Below are 20,212 nucleotides of genomic sequence, written 5' to 3'. Positions count from 1 at the left end.
ACAAAGCATCAATTTTTCGATCAAAAAATTCACGCGTAGAACTAATGAAAATTCGTAAAAAAATACCACTGCCTTGTACATCAGGCACTAAAATGTCGTAGGCGTGAAAATGAGTTTATTAGAAAATACAGTGGCTCTTAATATTAGTTTGAAAATTCCAGTTCTCCGTACTCCGTTGCTGTCTAGTTCCAGTGGGCATACTTGGCATTCCAGACATTCATTCCTGCTGAGTGGAACTACGTACGATCCTGAGTAAAGTAAGGGGAGAACCATTTGATTTTTTTGGGGGGTATGAGGAAATGGGTATGGGAGCAAATTTTTTTTTGTTCACAGTGACAGCAATTTTTTTTTCTACTGTCAGAGCTGCATCAATTTTTTTTTTTCAAATGGAGTAGCAATGCAAATTTTTTTTTCTTTGTCATCAAGTTTGTGATGCGTTGTATATAAGGGAGCCGTCATTATTTACGGCCTGAAACTCAGAAATTTTGAAGACAGAGTTTTCACTAGGATATCTGATCGGGCAGAATTTGCAAGTACAGGGGGAGAACACGCGAGAGGCTGAGGGGGAAAGTGTCACAGGGGCTTTTCCCTATCTTGCATGGAAATTTTAAGATATTGATGTGTGCAATGATGCAGTCTGATGCAATCTGAGAGGTGTTTTTTAATTTTTTACTAAGTGAAACTGTTAGAACACCCCAAGGGGGAGAGCACGAGAGGGGGTTCCCCCTCTCGTATTGGAAATTTTGGGAAATTGATGTGTTTAATGGTGCAATCTGAGAGGACTTTAAGGTTATTTTGCACTCTGTAAAACTGTTTGAAAATGACATTGAACACTACAATATTTTTTTACGTTTTTTGCATGATCAGTGTTTGTGTCACAATATTCAACAACCAAACAATGACAATACAATTTGTGAAAAACAGTTCTGTTTGCCAGAGACTGAAGATAAATAAATATACAGGAACGGAAAATCTGTGACCTTCTTGTGTCATTTCTCCAGCTGCCAGCTTCTAATGAAAAAAACATGAATATGGTATGTTAACTGTCAAAATGGTCATTGAACTGAGGTAAATGAGAACATGTTTCTGTGATAATAAAGGATGAATTCACAACAGTTCAGTTTTGTCCTAGATCCTGTGAAAATTTTGAGAAATTGATGTGCGCCACGGTGCAGTGTGTAGTGCAATCCGACAGGTATTTTAAATTTGTCTTTTACCAGTAAAACTGTCAGAAGACCCAAGGGGGGAGGAGAGCACGAGAGGGGGTGCCCTCCTCTCGCATTGAAAATTTTGAGAAATGGATGTGTGCAATGGTGCAATCTGAGATGTGTTTCAATTTATTTCGCCAAAAAAAAATTGAGTAACCCCGCCCCCTTCTTCCTCTCCACATTTTGAGTAACGCCCCCCTGAAGTTTTCAATTTTTTTAGTGACCCCCTCCCTTGTATTTCATTATATTTGTTGTTCCTCAATTTTTCATTGTCAACTTGTACATCTTCCTAATATATTTATATTGAGAGAATAATATATTGATTTTAACACTAGTTTATTGACTCCTGTCTTGTGTTTTAAAATTTTCACAATTTACAGAAGTCAAAAAGTCCCCTTTAGATAGTGCCTATGCCATTGAGATATTGCAACAGAAATCCTGAAATATGATTTCTTGGGTCAGAAAAGGGAAGGAAAACATTGAGTGTACTGAGGTGTAAAGTAGACCTATGTAGTGCATGCTTATATCATAAGTGCTGGGAAAAAAACATAAGAATTACTTGTGGTAAAAATATTTGCGCCGCCTATGGCGGCGCGCCGGCAAAGAATACATGAGAATAGGGTTTCCAAATTTTGCTAATTTCTGGTGCATTGTGACAATTTTTTTTTCACTTCTGTCTGTTATGACAATTTTTTTTTTTCTCAGGCCATGACAGGATCAATTTTTTTTTTCTTCTATCTCACCTGGCGACAAATTTTTTTTTCTCAAAATCCTCCATACCCCCCCCCAGAAATCAAATGGTTCTCCCCTAAGCAGAGAGTTTAGAGAGCAGAGAGTTTAGCAGTAAAGCTGTTGCTTTAGTTCCAGTAAGCTGTTGCTGTTGTTCCTGTTGAATGCTGTATTTAACCATTAAAGAATATAAGCCGAATGGCAGAGAGCTGTAATACACGACTCCCAGTGTTTTATTGGCCTGGGTTGGGCCGTTAACCCCAGCAGAACTTCGCCGGCATGGCAGGTACCATTAAGTCAGAAACCCTTACGGGGCCTCTAAGCAGTGTAGTATTACTCAGACGGCTACCACTTTACCACTGTGTAAAGCCCTGTACGAACCCGACTCACGACACAAAGGCAAGAAAGAGAAAAAGTGTCGCACATCTTTGTCATCGTCACTAGCCTTCGACGCCGCGAGGTACGTAGAGTCCGAGTTAGGAGTGAGCTCCCCGGTGTGGCACTTCCGGGCCTGCAGATCGTCGCGTCAGTGTGTGTATCTCAGAGAGAGTAGCAATGTGTGTGTTGTGTTTGTTGTGTGTGTGTGTGTGTGTGTGTGTGTGTAAGTGTGTGTGTGTGCGAGTGGATATACGCATGCGTACTTCGTTCCCCCTCATGTAAACTTTTCAGAGCAGTGTGTGTGTGCGAGTAGATATACGCATGCGTATTTCGTTCCCCCTCATGTAAACTTTTCCGAGTAGCAGTGTGTGTGTGTGTGTGAGTGTGTGTGTGTGTGCGACTGGATATACGCATGCGTACTTCGTTCCCCTCATGTAAACTTTTCGATCCTGTATGTGTGTATATGTATGTATGTATGTATGTATGTATGTATGTATGTATGTATGTATGTATGTATGTATGTATGTATGTATGTGCGTGCGTGAGTGCATGTATGTATGTATGTATGTATGTATGTATGTATGTATGTATGTATGTATGTATGTATGTATGTATGTATGTATGTATGTATGTATGTATGTATGTATGTATGTATATATGTATGTATGTATGTATGTATGTATGCACGTACGTATGTATGTATGTATGCACGTACGTATGCACGTATGTATGTATGTGTCTGTCTTCATGTCTAGTGTGAATTGGTTCACATATATGTATGTTTTTTCACTCATATATGTATTTACTTATGTCTGTATTGATTTATTTATACTTATGCTATAGTAGTTTATTTTTATTGATAAATGCATGCAAATACACCCTTTTCGTATGAATATGTTCTTCTAATGTGTAAAATAATTATTTTACATTTGGCGCCTGGTACACTCGACTACGAATTTTGATTTACTCTTCAGATCGCCTGCGAATTGTTGATCGCAATCTGTGTGTGACAATCCTCAAAATTAGCGCTAAAATTAATAATTCACGCTTCCCAAATTTTCATTACAATGACGGCGCCATTGCAGGGTGATTTGTTCTCATTATTTCTAGTAAGTTTCTGAGCTAGACGGCTGGTTGCTGGAATGACGCCGTCATTGTAATGCAAACTGAGAAGACTGAAATATTAATTGTCGCGCCAATTTCGAGGATTATACGAAAGTTATAGTCTGTATTTTCGGTGTTTACTGCCTGTCTAAAGCGACGCTTTTAGATCGTCCGGATAGCCAGTCTTGATCATAATATCAAAAAGTAAAATAATTTAAATTCCAGTCGTTAAATATCGTTGAGAACAAAGTAATACTAAAGAGATTATCTTTTCTCTGTAAAAACGTTTTTATCGCAACATTGATCACATTCTTCCACGCCCTACGAATGGCCACAGCACAGGGTCGCACCGGTTTGCCAGCAATCAGTAAGTCAAATCCCGAGTCAGCTCTCTTGTTTATCATTGACTGTTTCAGAGCAGACCTGTTACAAGACAACGTACTCGATTGTTGTTGGGTGAGAAGCAACATCGGTCGGCGAGCTAGCGATCACGGCTTTTCTGGAATTTTATCAATAAGCAATGGGCGGTCGATCACTTAGTAAATATGCGAACTCTACTGAATAATGCGCGCTATTGTCTTCAATCACGAACAACCATATTTCAAGGGTCAGATCCACAAGTATGAACGAATATACATTTATTAGGAAATAGATCAAGTTCAACACAATCTATCAAAGATAGAGAACCTTCTATATAAGTAGTGTTCAAACTTGGGTTTTGACGACAGTTGGAGAAGTGATGTCACAACTCCGACAGAATCTTGGATCAAGAGAAGTGTAAGCATTGCTCAAGGTGACAGGATAGTTTATAGGGAAGACGCCTGAAAACTGAATTTTTGGTGAATTACTTCAACAAAAATACAGAATTGTTCCCGGAAATAACACTTCTACTTTCGCAAATTTGATTTTCCCCAATGATGCCGCAAAACCAGGAACATGCGCACTAGATAAAAGTCTAAAGATTCGAACATCAGAACGATGCAATTCTGACATGAATTACACACCATGCAGACTCTTCACTACATAATTTGTCAAGATCATAAATTGACATCGTTCTCGCCATTTCATTACAACATGAATAAATTCCACTGTTCAAATATTTATTTGTCTTGACCACTACATTAGCTCGCAGTGACAAGGAATTCAATATCATAGAATCATGGATAAAGAGAATAGACCATAAACACCAAACACTCCGCTGAACATCTTTTTTTGAGAAGATAATCCAAAAGCCAGGTTTTTCATCCATTTTGCCCTATCACGGTACTTCTTTCAGCCATTTCATCAACCGATTGGTACTTACGAATGCTCGATCACGGTGCACATGTAATGACAGATGACGTAGTTTACAGAGGCATGGTATGCAAGCTGTGATTAACCCCCATCCCACCCCCCGTGGTTTGAATAGCCAACATTGAACCAAACTTAGTCACTCAAGTATGTACCGTACAGCTCTATGTCGAATTTTCGAACATTTAAAGTATATGCTCTCGGATGCAACAAGCATTGGTAAGAACTCTATTAAAGAAGGATCAAGTAAGAGACATTTACAAATTGAAACAGAGTAGAGAGAGAAGAGAGGTATACATGTAGGTAATAAAAAAATACAGAGGACTCGGCAAATAAAGAGAAAAATTTAACAGTTTAATTGATGGCAGCATGAATTGGTAAGAAGCCATGAAACATATATGACGTCGTGATTTCAATATTCTATCATATTTTACATCCGCGTAGCGAATCAAGGACATTACGTCACAGCCGCATACGTCACATTTACGGACAGGTATATCAACAAGCTCTTTCTCATGATGCAGAGATGTTTCCACGGTTCAAACATTGCTTTGTAATCACGCGTGATTTTGACATTGACTCGGGGTTGCTTGATATCACAATGTCATAATTATGTCCGAATAAACGACATTTATTCCATGTCGGAATAAATTTCTGTAGACAGATAAAGCTGTATCGTTTCGACGTAATCGCCTCTTATCGTCCGTCATCTTCATCATTAATAAGATTGCTGGAAATCCCCGTCACCGCTTTTGATGAAAACATCATGAAAGTGGCACCACCTGGAAGGTTGTGGCTCGGTGTAGCGCCCCCACCTTTGTTAAAATTAGTATGATAGGCCCCTGACGCAACAAAGTAGGGTTTAAATAATTTGAAGAGCTGCCTCTTAGATATTTTTTTTACTTTTGTAGTTGGTCTGCAGAAAATACCAAAACTTTGTCGTTTTCAATGACAGTTGAATGCACGGGATTACACGGTACATGGCCGTAATGTTCAGCTTGAAGTCATAGCAATATATCCTGTACAGTTCGAGAGGACCGGCCTGTGCCTCCTTTATGCATGGTCTCAATTCGTACCATTGGCAAATGATCATACAATTACTACCTGTTGCCAGGATATGAGATATTGGACACATTTGTGCTTTGTATTTTTCTTTCAAAGTGCCTGACCCTGTCACGGCAGAAGTACGAGATGTGGAACTATATCATAGTTATATACGGGCTGTTGCAATTATTGTAAATATCAACATCTGTAACATTCACGAATTTTGTCTCGTGCGTTTTTGCGATGTTAGCGCCAGTCATCAACGAATTCGTGTGTTTGTATTCAATGGTGTGATACACTCCACTATTAGCTGATCACGTGATTATAAACTCTATAAATAAATTCAACAAATCATTTCGTTGACTTTGTACGTCATTTCAGCAATGTGTCACACTTCAACCCAGACCGGTTGTATTACCTATACTACACACGGTGTTTTATAAATCAATTTAGATGGAATTCGTCTGCTACATCAATTAGCGTTGTCGATGGAAAGAACGACTTTGGGTTACATATAATAAAAACAAAACGATAAAAATTAGGCCGAAAAGCCTGTGTATCGGCAATTGTCAGTTAATCAGTGTAGGCGCCACTGATACAGTCATCGTAGAATCGCCAAGCGGTGAGCATAATAGAAAAGTGCGAAACGTTTCACTTAAATACTACCATAATTGCGGCAGCGATTGAATGAGTAAGGAGATATTTGGTAGTATGCGTTCTTTCTTATTATTGTTATAATGTCTGGTTTGTTCGACGAAATATGAAATCACCAGCAAGACGAAGAAATGTCCAAATCACAAAAGGTGCATTATAATGTTATATCGTTATCCCCCTCTTTTGCATTCACAGGATATGTTGAAGGAAAATGGCGGAAAAGCGAGAAGCAGTGGTATGTGGTATCAAAACCCGTCATATCTAACCGATGACAACACAGTTGAAGTCGACATCGAAGACAATGAACCTTTACAAACTAATGGATTCAATGAGGACATTAAGGCATTTGACGGGACGGGGTGGACTTCCCTGAGCGAGTTACAGGAGTGGAAAAAAGGGCAAGATACAGATTCCTATAAGAAGCAGACTAAGCGCATGGCAATAGCGTGGATTATCACGGCAACGGTCCTAGTCGTGTTTCTCATTGTCGCCATTCCCTGCGTTATACGTAAGTCTAGACTTTGACATTGTATAGCGTATGTATGCACGATGTACGCGTGTAAAAACAGATTTACACCGTTACATTTGAGTGATTCGTATAGTTTGCAGGTATCCTTCTGAAGTATGTTTTCATTCATTAATACTTGTGTTATATGTCAAAAATGGTTGAAAAAAGTGCTGATTGATAAGTTTTTGTTGTAAGTGGGCCAAATTAAAAAAAGAAAATCACTGGTAAATTACCAGGCTTTGCTTGGAGATGAGAAATGACAAAGTTTGACAGAAATATACTGATGGCCATGTAGCGGGACAAACAAACGAACAACAAAACTGTATATACTGAGACGAACAGAAGAAGATGAGGTGGCAAGAAAGTGAAAGAAATGTACCATTATAGTGGATTGCAGTTACGTCAAGTTAAGTCAAATTTCATCCATTAGAAACGTTTTGTTCCAGTTCTCACTGGTAGCACGGCAGAGGATGTTGGAAATGCGACAACGACGGCACCACTTACGACAACTCTAAAAACAACAGGTAAGGACATTCTTGTCGTTGATGGTGCTGCATAAGCCCGTCACCTACGCACGTCAAAGTGATTATTTTTTCTGACAACATACATACGATAACACCACGTCAATACAACAGAATACAAGGTGGTTACAATCTTTGCTATAATGACTAGTGACAAATTTCATCGAATGTATCAATAGGCTTGTGCAAACTAGCTTACCAACAAGCGTTAAATTTCTCCAGTGACGTCAGAGATGTTGTGATACGACTTCAATTGCGATGTCAGAAAATGACAATTTTAGATTAATTTATCTACTTGCTTTGTTACAGTATGTTTTTGCAATGTAAGCGTACTGAATCTGTTGTAAATCAACACAAAGAGCAGAGAATGTTATTGATTGCAGTTAGAAATATTGATTATATATGCTACATATTGTTATGTTTCTGATTAATGTTACTGGGCACGCCATAGACGATAAAAGACTTCAGTAGTTTATTTTGGTTCTTTGTTGGACCGACATTTTTCAGCATTTTTCTATCTTACGCTTATAAATATTTTATCCTGTGAATTCACATGTAAGTCACCTCGGTTTGATAGTACTGAATGTAAGAATTTGTCAAAATTGACTTCTCATTTTAAGAACATGGATCTCGAGACTGTTTCGAATTATATCGAATTATATTACAACGATGTCAATACCAGTGACTTTTGTGACGTCATTGCCCAGATTATTACAGATAATGTATCCTTATTATCCAGTATTCTGGCCCCTTGTGGCCCAAAATATTCTCACATCTACAACGTTAAACCTGGCATAGCAAAAAATAAAATAAAATAATGGCAATAATGTCCCCCCTCCCGGCTCATAATGGACTCAAGCAAACTTTGCCTTCCATAATGTACTCGGCTTAGCCTTAATATTATGTCGTATAGCTTTCTTTCGTCAATTGTGGTGCGAGACGGGGTACATTATTGCTTAAATAATAATCTTTTACCTTTCGTTCATTACATACTATTACTTACTCTTCTTGATTTTCACTTTCTGGTCAGTTTTCATGTCAACAGCAGTACCGATACAACAGGCTAGAACGTTTGATGGCAGAATGACCATTACTTCATCTAAATGGGATGATGATCTTGATAATCCATCTTCCGATGCATATCAAGAATTAGCCACAAACGTTACGACAACAGTAAGTAAAATAGCCGAACATGATCGATACATATAAAAAATTGACATTTTAGTAAGGCATTCAGTGTAAACTATGAATTGAGAAATTCTTCTTGTTTGTCATTGCTAATGTAATGGTGATTTCGAATAAGAATTTTTGTTGCGTTTCAAAGTATATTGCCAGTATGTTAGTGAATTTTATGATTCAGTGCGATGTAAAGCCATTCAAAAATGCTCATATTGCTGTCATAACAACACAACTTCATAAATTGTCAAACTGTAGTGCATGGCGTTACTGCAAATGCTAATCAATCGCTTATCGTGATTATTCCTAAATAGCTTGACCTTGTGTACGGAGAGAGTGATGATTACGGAGATACATACAACGGTTCAGAAGTGATAAGGTTTGAGTAAGTGTCCAAATTCATGTTAATTATATTCACTATTAAATGTCAAATTGCCATTTGCAATACTTGGAGTACACACACACAGCCATACAGATACACAACGTGTGGATATTTACATACACTGAACACACACACTCCACACATAATCACTATTTTTTATATATATATATATATATATATATATATATATATATAATATATATATATATATATATATATATATTATATATGTATATATATATACACACTCTTGTTCATCATAACATCAAACACACACACACACACACACACACACACACACACACACACATATATATATATATATATATATATATATATATATATATATATACTCTTGTTCATCGTAACATCAATACATAGACAAAGACACAGGCAGACATAGATACACGCACACACATATATGTATACAGACACAGACACAGACACACACAGACACAGACACAGACACAGACACACACACACACATATATATATATATATATATATATATATATATATATATATATATATATATATATATATATATATTATGTGTGTGTGTGTGTGTGTGTGTGTCTGTATCTGTGTCTGTGTCTGTGTGTCTTGTGTTTATATATATCAAATATCATATACATTTGAATATCCATTAGGCGATGCTAAACCAATTCTGTGGTATTTTATGGTTTCGTATTTGAACTCATTTCAATCAACGCGAGAAAAGTTGTACGTAGAATAGACTAGCATATGGTAATTGCAGAACGATATTTGCAAATGCTGACAATAGTTGGAAGAATATTTTTATACGAGTGACGTACTTTTATTGAAGAGGTTACGGGAGAAGCAAAGCTTCTAAGATTTCGCTGGAAATTTACCATTCGCAAATTCGAACTTGTGCTTAGCTTTTTATACTGGAATTAATTCTTCTCTGTATAAATATTGCAAAGTCCATGATGCATCATTGCAAATACTATTTTGAGTTTAATTGATAAAATGACCTGTTGAATTTAAGTTTTATGGTGTGATGAGAGGGGTTTATGTGGATCAAAGAAACTGGAGAAAGATATAAATCTTGGGATCTTAACAGCTAAATCTTCTATACATAAATGCCATGTCTGTGATCTTGAAACGATTTTTCCCCTTGTAATAGTTGTGAGAAACGAGTTGTGTCAAAGAGCTCAGAAAATTGATATTTTGTTGTAAGCCAATGTGAATTTTTTTGTTGATGTATTTGTCTTATTCGGATATGTATACTTATCTGAGAAAAATAACGATTGTGGAAAGAAAAAAGAAAAGCACATTCAATGTTATGGAGTACTCTTTGAATCAGAATATATATGGTAACCTTCCTTTTGCAGGAGAGGAAGTGTCGTTTGTTACTTTAACCTTACGTTCTACACAAATGATGAACTTGATGAAGAGTTGATTGAGCAAGAGCTCGAAGACGCCCTTGCTAACCCCAACCGTACTTATCCGATAGAGATAGAAGAAGGCAGTGTCTCAATTAATGAAAGTAAGACTTCTTTTATGAAAATATGAAAACTATTCTGTGATCTTGTGTTCGCCTAAACTTGGCACAAGTCTGTGAGTATAACTAGTTTTAAATGCGATGTAATGGAGTTATCGAGAATCACACTGTAACCTACCAATCGTGTTCACCGTGACACCACACATGCGCAGATGCCACGCTTGTGTCAACTCGGTGAAGACAGCGAAGGATCGTATTCCGGTCATCCAGGCCGTAGTGTATAGTGGTTCGCATTCAATAGTAACAGTAATGCGTAACATCTAATGAATGACTAACAAAATCTCCGACTTAAACCAAGTCTAATGTCAACCAGACAAAGGATGAAATCTCAGCAGACTTTTCACAATAATGTAATTCAAGTTAACTTAGTATGCACCTCGAAATTTAAGCCCTAACCTTTTGCTCAAACTTACCTCAGGTAAAATTTAAACCAACCTCTTTCAAAATCAAGAATGAAAATCGGCGTCACCTTTCAAAGTTTGGTACTATGAAAACAAATTACCTTAAATTTACCGATATTTGAATTTCAGGATGGCCGCCATCCATGTGTGGGAAAAATTAATTTTTCGCTTTTCACAAAAATAAGCCGTCAAAGCTTCAGTTACTGTATGAGCTTCAAAATGAGACCCCACAAGTGGTATACCACTTCGTATTATAAAAGTTTTAGAGTCCGAATATCTGTCCCCGAGACACATTCTACCTTAAAGTAGACGTAAACTATCTTTCATTGTAACATTTTGACGCCTGAAACGATATTTCCGATGAAGTAATCCACGGTCCATCTACAAGGGCCGCAAGTAAACATGCAGAATATCAGATAGTCGGCACAACACTGTCATCAAGCCATTCGCTCGACAAACTATTATTAATCTTTCTCACCTTGTATTTATGAGTCAGCTTTTGCCTTTAAAGTGATCAATAGAGGGAAAAAGTTTATCGGACAGTAATTGTAGGAGAAGCGAATCATGTACCGAGATGCGATTGACTGATCATGTGTCAAAGCCTTAGCGCTACCAGATCATATCAGAAATGGTTCACTGGACTTTCAATTCATAACTAATATGCATTTAATATGTGATTAATACTTTATATATTGTGCCGAATGACTGTCTTTAAATAACCCTTGGAATCGCGGGCTAGTTTAGGTAATCGGCAATAGGTACCAACGCTTATGAAGAGTTCAGCGCTCTCTGATCTTTTTATTAAATTAGTAGTCTCATCACACATTGAATATTGAACAATTAAAGCCTTGAAGTTCGCATGCAAGAAATCTCATGTGAGGCGAGCTATTTGTATATTTGGCTGGTCAAACAGTTATGATTACGACACTAAGCGCTTGTGACAATATTTTTTTTCAATATATTCCTATTCAAGCAACGCCAATAATCGAAACAACTGTGGCGCCTACCACGACAAAACAAGTCACAACAAGAAAAACAGATGCACCCACAACAATCGGCCCAACGCCTCCCGGCGGTACTGTAAGAACAACAAACACACCAACTCCGGCCCGTACGACATCAGAGCCAGGAATAACAACAACAACCGTTGGTGGTACAACAGCGGCCCAGCCGTCTCTTGCCAGTACCGTTGCAACAACTGTCGCCGGTGCCACACCAGGGCCAGGAGAAACAACAGCTCATGGTGGTACAACGGCGGCCCCACCGTCCCCTGCCAGTACCGGTGCAACAACTGTCGCCAGTGCCACACCAGGGCCAGGAGAAACAACAGCTCATGGTGGTACAACGGTGGCCCAACCGTCTCCTGTCAGTCCCGGAGCGACAACTGCCGCCAGTGCCACACCAGGGCCAGGAGAAACAACAGCTGATGGTGGTACAACGGCGGCCCAGCCGTCTCCTGCCAGTACCGGAGCGACAACTGCCGCCAGTGCCACACCAGGGCCAGGAGAAACAACAGCTGATGGTGGTACAACGGCGGCCCAGCCGTCTCCTGCCAGTACCGGTGCAACAACTGTCGCCAGTGCCACACCAGGTCCAGGAGAAACAACAGCTGATGGTGGTACAACGGCGGCCCAGCCGTCTCCTGCCACTACCAGAGCGACAACTGCCGCCGTTGCCACATCACCTCTGAATACAACAGGTAAGGCCTTTGATATCGTTGATGGTGCTGTGTAAACCTGTCATCTGTACACGTCAATGTGATATAAACAAAGGATATCATCAGCTATACTATAGGTTGTTACAATCTTTGCTGTGATGCTTAGTGACAAATTTTATCGAATGTATCGACATGCTTGTGCACACTAGCTTACTAACGAGCGTTAAATTTCTCCAGTGACGTCAGAGATGTTGTGATACGACTTCAATTACGATATCAGAAAATGACAATTTTAGATTAATTAATCCACTCGCTTTGTTAGAGTTTTTGTTTGCAATGTAAGCCTACCTAATCCGTTGTAAATCAACACAATAGAACAGGCAATTATATTGATGCACAAGTTTTTGAAATATTGATTATATATGCAATGCATACTGGAATTGGTGTTTCTGATTAGTATTATATGGGAACGCTGAAGACGCTAAAAGACCCGTTAGTATGTAGTTTCTTTCGACTCTTTGTTGTACTGGCAATTTTCAGTGAGATTGCTTTAAGAATTTGACCACTCTTGCGCATACAAATGTATTTCCCGGGGATGAAATGACAAATGTAACTCCCTCAGTTTTGATGGTACTTGATGTAACAATTTGTAAAAATGCGCTGTAATATTTTCCTTTTACGATCAAGATCTGGAGATTGTTCCGGAGTAATGAACTTTATCTTCAGTCAATTATTGACATCATTAGAAACTTATGAAAGATGAGTTACTCTTGTTTTTTCCTCTTTCGTCAGTATCCATGTCAACGGACGTACCGACAGAACAGGCTAGGACGTTTGATGGCAGAATGACCATTACTTCATCTGAATGGGATAATGATCTTGCTAATTCATCTTCTGATGCATATCAAGAATTAGCTGCAAACGTCACAACAACAGTAAGTGAAAACAGGACAATATATCGATACACATTAAAATGGATATTTGAGTAATCCAGTAAGTTTAAACTATGAATTGAGAAATTCTTCTTGATTGTCATCACTAATTTAATGGTGATTTCAAATAAGAATTTGTGATGTGTGTCGCGTATATTGCCAGTAATATGTTAGTGAATTTTATGATTCAATGCAACGGAAGTCACTCGAAGAAAATGCTCATATTACTGTCATAACTGTCACTTTTTTTCACTGTATTAGCCACTGTCTATTATATTAGTATAGAATAAAGTAGTCATTTATAGTAAAAAAAATCATAACAGTCAACTTAACTTGACAACTTTATAATCTCTCTTAACGTTACGGCAAATGCTAATCTATCGCTTATCGTGATTACTCGTAAACAGCTTGACCTTGTTTACGGAGAAAGTTACGAAGATACATACAACGGTTCAGAAGTGATAAAGTTTGAGTAAGTGTTCAAAGTTCATGCTAATTGTGTTCAATATTAAGCTTAAGCATCGAATTGCCATTTGAACTACTTTAAGTAGGTACATACACACATAATATTATCTACATACGTAACGTATGTACATACATACACAACATATAATATATATATATATATATATATATATATATGTGTGTGTGTGTGTGTGTGTGTGTGTTGTGTGTGTGTATTAAATGCATTCATTTTCATACATACATAAATACATACATACATTCATAAATACGTCATTGGAACATACATCAGTTTTTTTACGAAAGACGCACTTTAAAAACAAAGCACATATTCAATTTTAATTGAGCACTCTTCGAATCAGAATATATATGGTAACCTTCCTTTTGCAGGAGAGGAAGTGTCGTTTGTTACTTTAACCTTACGTTCTACACAAATGATGAACTTGATGAAGAGTTGATTGAGCAAGAGCTCGAAGACGCCCTTGCTAACCCCAACCGTACTTATCCGATAGAGATAGAAGAAGGCAGTGTCTCAATTAATGAAAGTAAGACTTCTTTTTCAGTAAATCCCAATCACATGTTTGCTCTTATGTCCAGTTAGCAAAGGTTTAAGCACAATTCTAAAGTCTTATCCACTCTAGGGTAGAGCGTAATCTTCACTGTAACATTTTGACGTCTGCAACAATATTTCCTAGTGGTGAACGTACAGAACATCAGGTAGTCGGCGCAACACTTTTATCAAGCCATGGGTGTGACATATTATTAAGTTTACTTGGGTGACCGAGAGTCTTTGCCTTTAAAGTAATCAATAGAGGGAAAGTTTATCGGACAGTAATTGTAGGAAAACACACTATGTACCGAGATGCGATTGACTGATACGATGTCAAAGCAGCTGATCATATCAGAAATGGTTCAGCGGACTTTCAATTCTTTACTATGCATTCAGTATGCAGATAAAGGTGGGTTAACACTTGGCTTTAATGTAGGCCTACTGCCCGAATGACTGTCTTTTAATAACCCTTAGATTCGCGGGCTAGTTTAGGTAATATAGATTAGGGCGGCGCCCTGACCATTTTAACGTGCGAGGCTTGCCGAGCCCGTTCATTTTGGCTTTCCTCTCGCCCGTGCCCAAAAATAAACAATAAAGCCCCCAATAGCTGCGAATTTTATGCATTATTTTCATGATTTTATTTTCGAACCAAAGTTTGTTTTTATAATGTGCTAACTGAAGGACATGTACAGAAGTATCACTGCTCGTTGATTTAGACCATGCCTAAGCATTTAACAGGTTAAATAATAAGCGGGTGCCACACTCATAAAATGGCGCCCCCACAGAAAAGTACAAAAATGCAGTATTCCTGCACATACACATACACATCGTCATCATAAAGACAACAAGAATGATGCCATTTACTTGAATCCACAACACACGATGGCCAACATGTTGTTGTTGTATTCTTATTTTCTCTGTCACATGATTAGTTTTTGAAAATAGCGGGAAATCTAAAATGGTGTTAAACTTTTGAATTCACTTGCCACTTTCGACTCTTATGACAGTGTTATACACTTTTTCAGTCTGTAATGGGTCTTATTAAAAAAAACTCTTGGAAAACTGAGGATATTTTGAGACCGATTTATAACATACTCGCAGCTATTGGGGCCTTAATGGTCAGGGCGGAGTCTGTTATTTCCATGTATTATCAACGAACCCAAGAAAACCGTCAAACTTTACGACAATTCCCCCACGCGAAAGACATCGGGGCTCCAGAACATGTATTATACAAGTTTTGTATTCACCAAACGGTGATGTGCTGCGCTGTACAACCATGGACGTACAGGTACGTTCATGACATGACGCAATGCCACGCGCTGTAAGTATTTCCAAACCCGGAGATTGTTTTGGAAAAAAGTGTCTAAACTTGGCTCACAAGTGCCCTATTTTATTTTGTGATTCGTTATAATCTTTGTACAAATCACAATTTACATTTTAGCTTTAAAGTTACGATGTTTACGATACTGTGAGTTGTTAATATTATCATTCTTATTCACGGGCTCGTAACTGTGAATTTGTAGTCAGTCACGACCGATTAAAATGCGACGGACAGGGCATGGTAATATAATCGACAATAGATACCAACACTTTATGAAGGGTTCAACCATAGTCTATGGTTCAACACACTCTGATCTTTAGAAGTATCATCACACATTGGATATAGAGTAATTAAGGGCTTATAGTTCACATACAAAAACATCATGTGAGGCGAGTTAATTTGTGCATTTGGCTGGTCATACACTTACGATTACGGCATTAAGCACTTGTGACAATATTTTTTTCAATATATTCTTCTTCAAGCAACGCCTATAATCGAAACAACTGTGGCGCCTAACACGACTACAGAAGTTACGACAAGGAAAACAGATGCACCAACAACAATTGGTCCAACTCCTTCCAGCGGTACTGTTAGAACTACAAACGCAACAGCTCCCGCCGGTACGACACCAGGACCAGGAGAAACAACAACAGCTGATAATGGTACAACAGCGGCCACGCCGTCTCCTGCCAGTACCGGAGCGACAACTGCAGTCGGTGCCACATCAGGGCTAGTAGAAACAACAGCACCTGATAGTGGTTCAACAACACCAGAGCCGTCAACTCTCGTCAATGCCACATCGTCAGGACCGGAACAAACAACAACACCTGATGGTGGTATCGGTAGCACATCAGAACCAGGAGTTACAGGCAAGTAACTTTGTAAGAAATACGATTTACATGTAGTAGGTTTTCGGTTGTCCTGTTTTGAGTGCTCGATATATTGTCGTTGCCCTCAAATTGAGTAAGGTACAGAAAAACACTGCCCTATGATTTATATGGTCCTACACGTTATGACTCGAATTTGCATAACATTGGATATATTTCAATTTAAAAGAAATCAAAATGAACGTATGACTTTTGCCTCATTTACAGCCTGAAAATGTAAATGTAAGACGTACGGATACATATTTTTTTTGGTTTTCCTATTATTTCTTTCAAACCCGATAAAGCTTTTCAGCTGTACCACACTATACCAGTAAACCCAAAGTCAGTCCTACCCGGCCACTTACTGGTGAGCCGTTTGTTGAATTTATCATTTCAATCCATCAATAATGCCTCGAAGATTATCAATTAGATATTTATTATGCGACATGATTATATGTAACGAAAATTTGACACTGGTATAGCGCAAAAGCTTAGTTAACACAAAATAAGTATACTGTAAAGCAATAATTAAAAATACTTATTTGATAAACTAGTTTGGTAGCGACATCGTGCATAGACTTCGAAATATTTGAACATTTTTCTTGGTTTCCCGGTCAAAGGTTTCAAACGTGATTGAAGAATTCGTTTCGAAACTTGCCGTTTGAAGAGTTGTCTGTATTTTAAATCTATGGCACTTTTGACCTTATCATAAATAGTACACCTGACCTTCAATTGTTTTTTTTGTGATGCCACTTGCAACATTGTACAACGTGTATGTTTCTGGTCATATTACAAAAACAATTAAGCTTACTGTCAATTAACCGCACACAGGTACCACTGCACAAGCTACAACGGTACGAGTTACAGAACAGACTACACCAACCCTGAACTCGACGACAAGCGGGGATGCATCGACTCCAGACGGTCAGACAAGCTAAGCCCCTGCGTCACCGTAGAGAAATTCTATGGCAAACACCTCGGATGAACATTTGTCATCAAACCTTGAACTTCAAGACTAGGTTTAGGAACGTGCTTGACGAAAGTAACTCGACAGTGAATGAAATATTATTTATCGTATATTATCATGCAGTGACTGAATAAGGGAAGTCACACGGGAAGTCTCATCCTTTCTGCTATGATATTTCTGACACTATATTCTCTTACGGTACGTAGTTCGCGCCACAAAATTAAAAGACTTAAATGTTTGCCCAAACTTTCCTCAACGAAACTTTATGTCATTCCCTTTCGATATCAAAAATTAGAATCAGGGGTCACAGTGCAAAATTTGAAACAAGAGAAATTGCCCAGTTTTACGGACTCTCGTAATTCAAAATGGCCGCCATTCCTGTGTTAACTCCATGGGGGATAATGAAATGTTCAATTTTTACAAAAACGACGAAAACTTTACTTGAGCCCTTCAAAATTAGCCTACAAGTGGTAGACAAAGAATGTACTACAGTAAAAGTTTGAGAGTCCGAATATCTGTCCCCGAGGCGCATTCCTACCTTAATCGTGAAATAAAATCTGCCAAATCAACATACATATCTTTGCAGTAAGGAATCTTTACAAACCGTTGCTCTTTCAACTGACGAGTCAACTATCCATCTATTTGTAAACTGGAAGCAGCTTGTGTCTGTGCATCGGTTTTCGATACCTACATCATCATCAAATATCAGCTGGACTGAATTTTTTTACAGTTACTGGTGCCTTGATGAAGTTTAACTACGTATCAAACTTGTGGGAAGAAGTTTGTCACGCTGGTTAAAATGACTGACAGGGTTGTTTTCGTGACACAAACAAAAATATTTACCTGGGACACTTAATTAGTTTCTTTCGTTAGGTTGGTGTTGCGATGTCTATTTAAAGCTATATTATTCAGAAATGTTTTCAAAATAATACCTTAAGCTACCCCAGTGAATAAATATGCTCTTTTGCATTGTGTAAAGAAGTCATAATTTGTTTCCCAAGTTGTATCCCCAATATGTAGAGCATGACTGTCTTGAACACTACGTTGACAACAACAAACTGTCTCATTCGATTTCTTTTTCATGATTCCAAGATAATGTCATTTGAAAGAATCACTTATTGTCAAGTGACAAATTGCATCAGAACATTTTCAAATTATTCCTTCCCTATGGCTGTGCATCTCTCATTTTTTCACCTTAATTCCATAAGTTTCATTTGTTAACTGAGAGGTCGTCAGCTTACGCTCATCTAATTAGAGTAATCTTCGCTCTTGATCACAATAGCTTCTCCCAACTTGTTCGATGAAAATTGAGAACACAATTTTTCAGCCTAGCTGTTTCAACGATTTCGCATAAGTTGTACGTAAAGGGCATTCCAAATGTTATCGTTTGGCAAATCAACTCCGAAACCCTTAGTATTAATCAGTAGGTTAGCTGTTTTGCCCCCGAAGGTACTGATGTTACTGCGATACCGTTGTATAATGTTTTTAAATACGCTGTAAATAAACCTTTAAGCTTTATGATTCGACCAAATTTTGAAAAATTACACAGTGTGCTACTTAAAGGCCTTCAGGGATATATGTAAATATTACAACGAATTTCATTTCACAATGTACGATTTGTTCTAAGCTATGCACATTGATCAATACCACTAATGACATGACAGTCCTGCACGACGAGTACACGAAGAATACAAGATCTTATTTCTCATGAGAAGTCAGGAAAAGTATGATTTAATGATCAAAGTATTGAGAGATTTTCCGCGCCTCATCCATGTACCCTAAACCTCGCTCATCTGAAGAAAAAGAGGGCGCGACTTTATGTAATAATTATTAGTGGATATTAATCAAAACCACGATTCAGTTCGTTGTGTTTGTAAAAAAATATATACATTTCAGACAATTTGCAGTCAGCATTAAAATGTCATACATTGTGATTTTATACGAAAGTCATAACTTTCGTGACTCAGTCATGCACAATGAAATCACTTGATTTTATTAACATTTCAGATATAACTTTATTATCTTTCATCATATGAACAAAGTTTTCCCAGAATAATACGATACATATTTATTGGTATGCATTCACAGGATTCCTTATTTCCTGATCAACGATTTCGTCATAGATTTTAGTTATGAATTGTGTTCTGTATTCGGGTTTTTGAAGTTTTGAGTGTTGCACTGATTCCTGTCATCTATTGTACAACCGAACTATTATATTCTTTTATTTCTTTTTTCAGAATGTGAATTATGTTCTTCAAATAAAAAAACACTATCGCACCACAAATGTACAGACTCTTTTTGATTGAGGGCGCCTTTACACAACTGGCACTTTGTAACGCTGTCAGTACGGGGACTTGCAACAGAACGGTTGTTAATTACTTGATCAAAAAGTGTGAACTTCAATTAGAATGTTTAATAGTTCTTAAACGTATCATTACATTCAATAAGCGGACACTATTTGAGAAAACACTGGAAGCTATATACAACTTTATGCAGTCACGTGTAAAGAAATACCAGTGAAATTATGGCAAATTACA

General features: G+C 37.8%; 1 protein-coding gene across 1 annotated transcript in view; it reads left to right on the top strand.

Annotated features, from left to right (window-relative positions):
* The window catches only part of LOC139134893 (uncharacterized), a 28,440-nt gene extending 8,481 nt beyond the window's left edge, over nt 1-19,959 (top strand). The window contains exons 2-12 of the mRNA XM_070701976.1: nt 6,603-6,915; nt 7,362-7,439; nt 8,467-8,609; nt 8,927-8,997; nt 10,350-10,504; nt 11,894-12,619; nt 13,370-13,512; nt 13,917-13,981; nt 14,362-14,516; nt 16,325-16,711; nt 17,540-19,959. Of these exons, the coding sequence (XP_070558077.1) occupies nt 6,603-6,915; nt 7,362-7,439; nt 8,467-8,609; nt 8,927-8,997; nt 10,350-10,504; nt 11,894-12,619; nt 13,370-13,512; nt 13,917-13,981; nt 14,362-14,516; nt 16,325-16,711; nt 17,540-17,646 (2,343 nt within the window). The 3' untranslated portion in view covers nt 17,647-19,959. The remainder of the gene's footprint in view (nt 1-6,602; nt 6,916-7,361; nt 7,440-8,466; nt 8,610-8,926; nt 8,998-10,349; nt 10,505-11,893; nt 12,620-13,369; nt 13,513-13,916; nt 13,982-14,361; nt 14,517-16,324; nt 16,712-17,539) is intronic.
* The last annotated feature ends 253 nt before the right edge of the window (nt 19,960-20,212 follow it).

This window comes from Ptychodera flava, chromosome 6, assembly GCF_041260155.1.
Source record: "Ptychodera flava strain L36383 chromosome 6, AS_Pfla_20210202, whole genome shotgun sequence".
Lineage (NCBI taxonomy): Eukaryota > Metazoa > Hemichordata > Enteropneusta > Ptychoderidae > Ptychodera > Ptychodera flava.
Note: the sequence above shows the minus strand (reverse complement) of the source record. Positions and strands in the feature narration are given on the sequence as shown.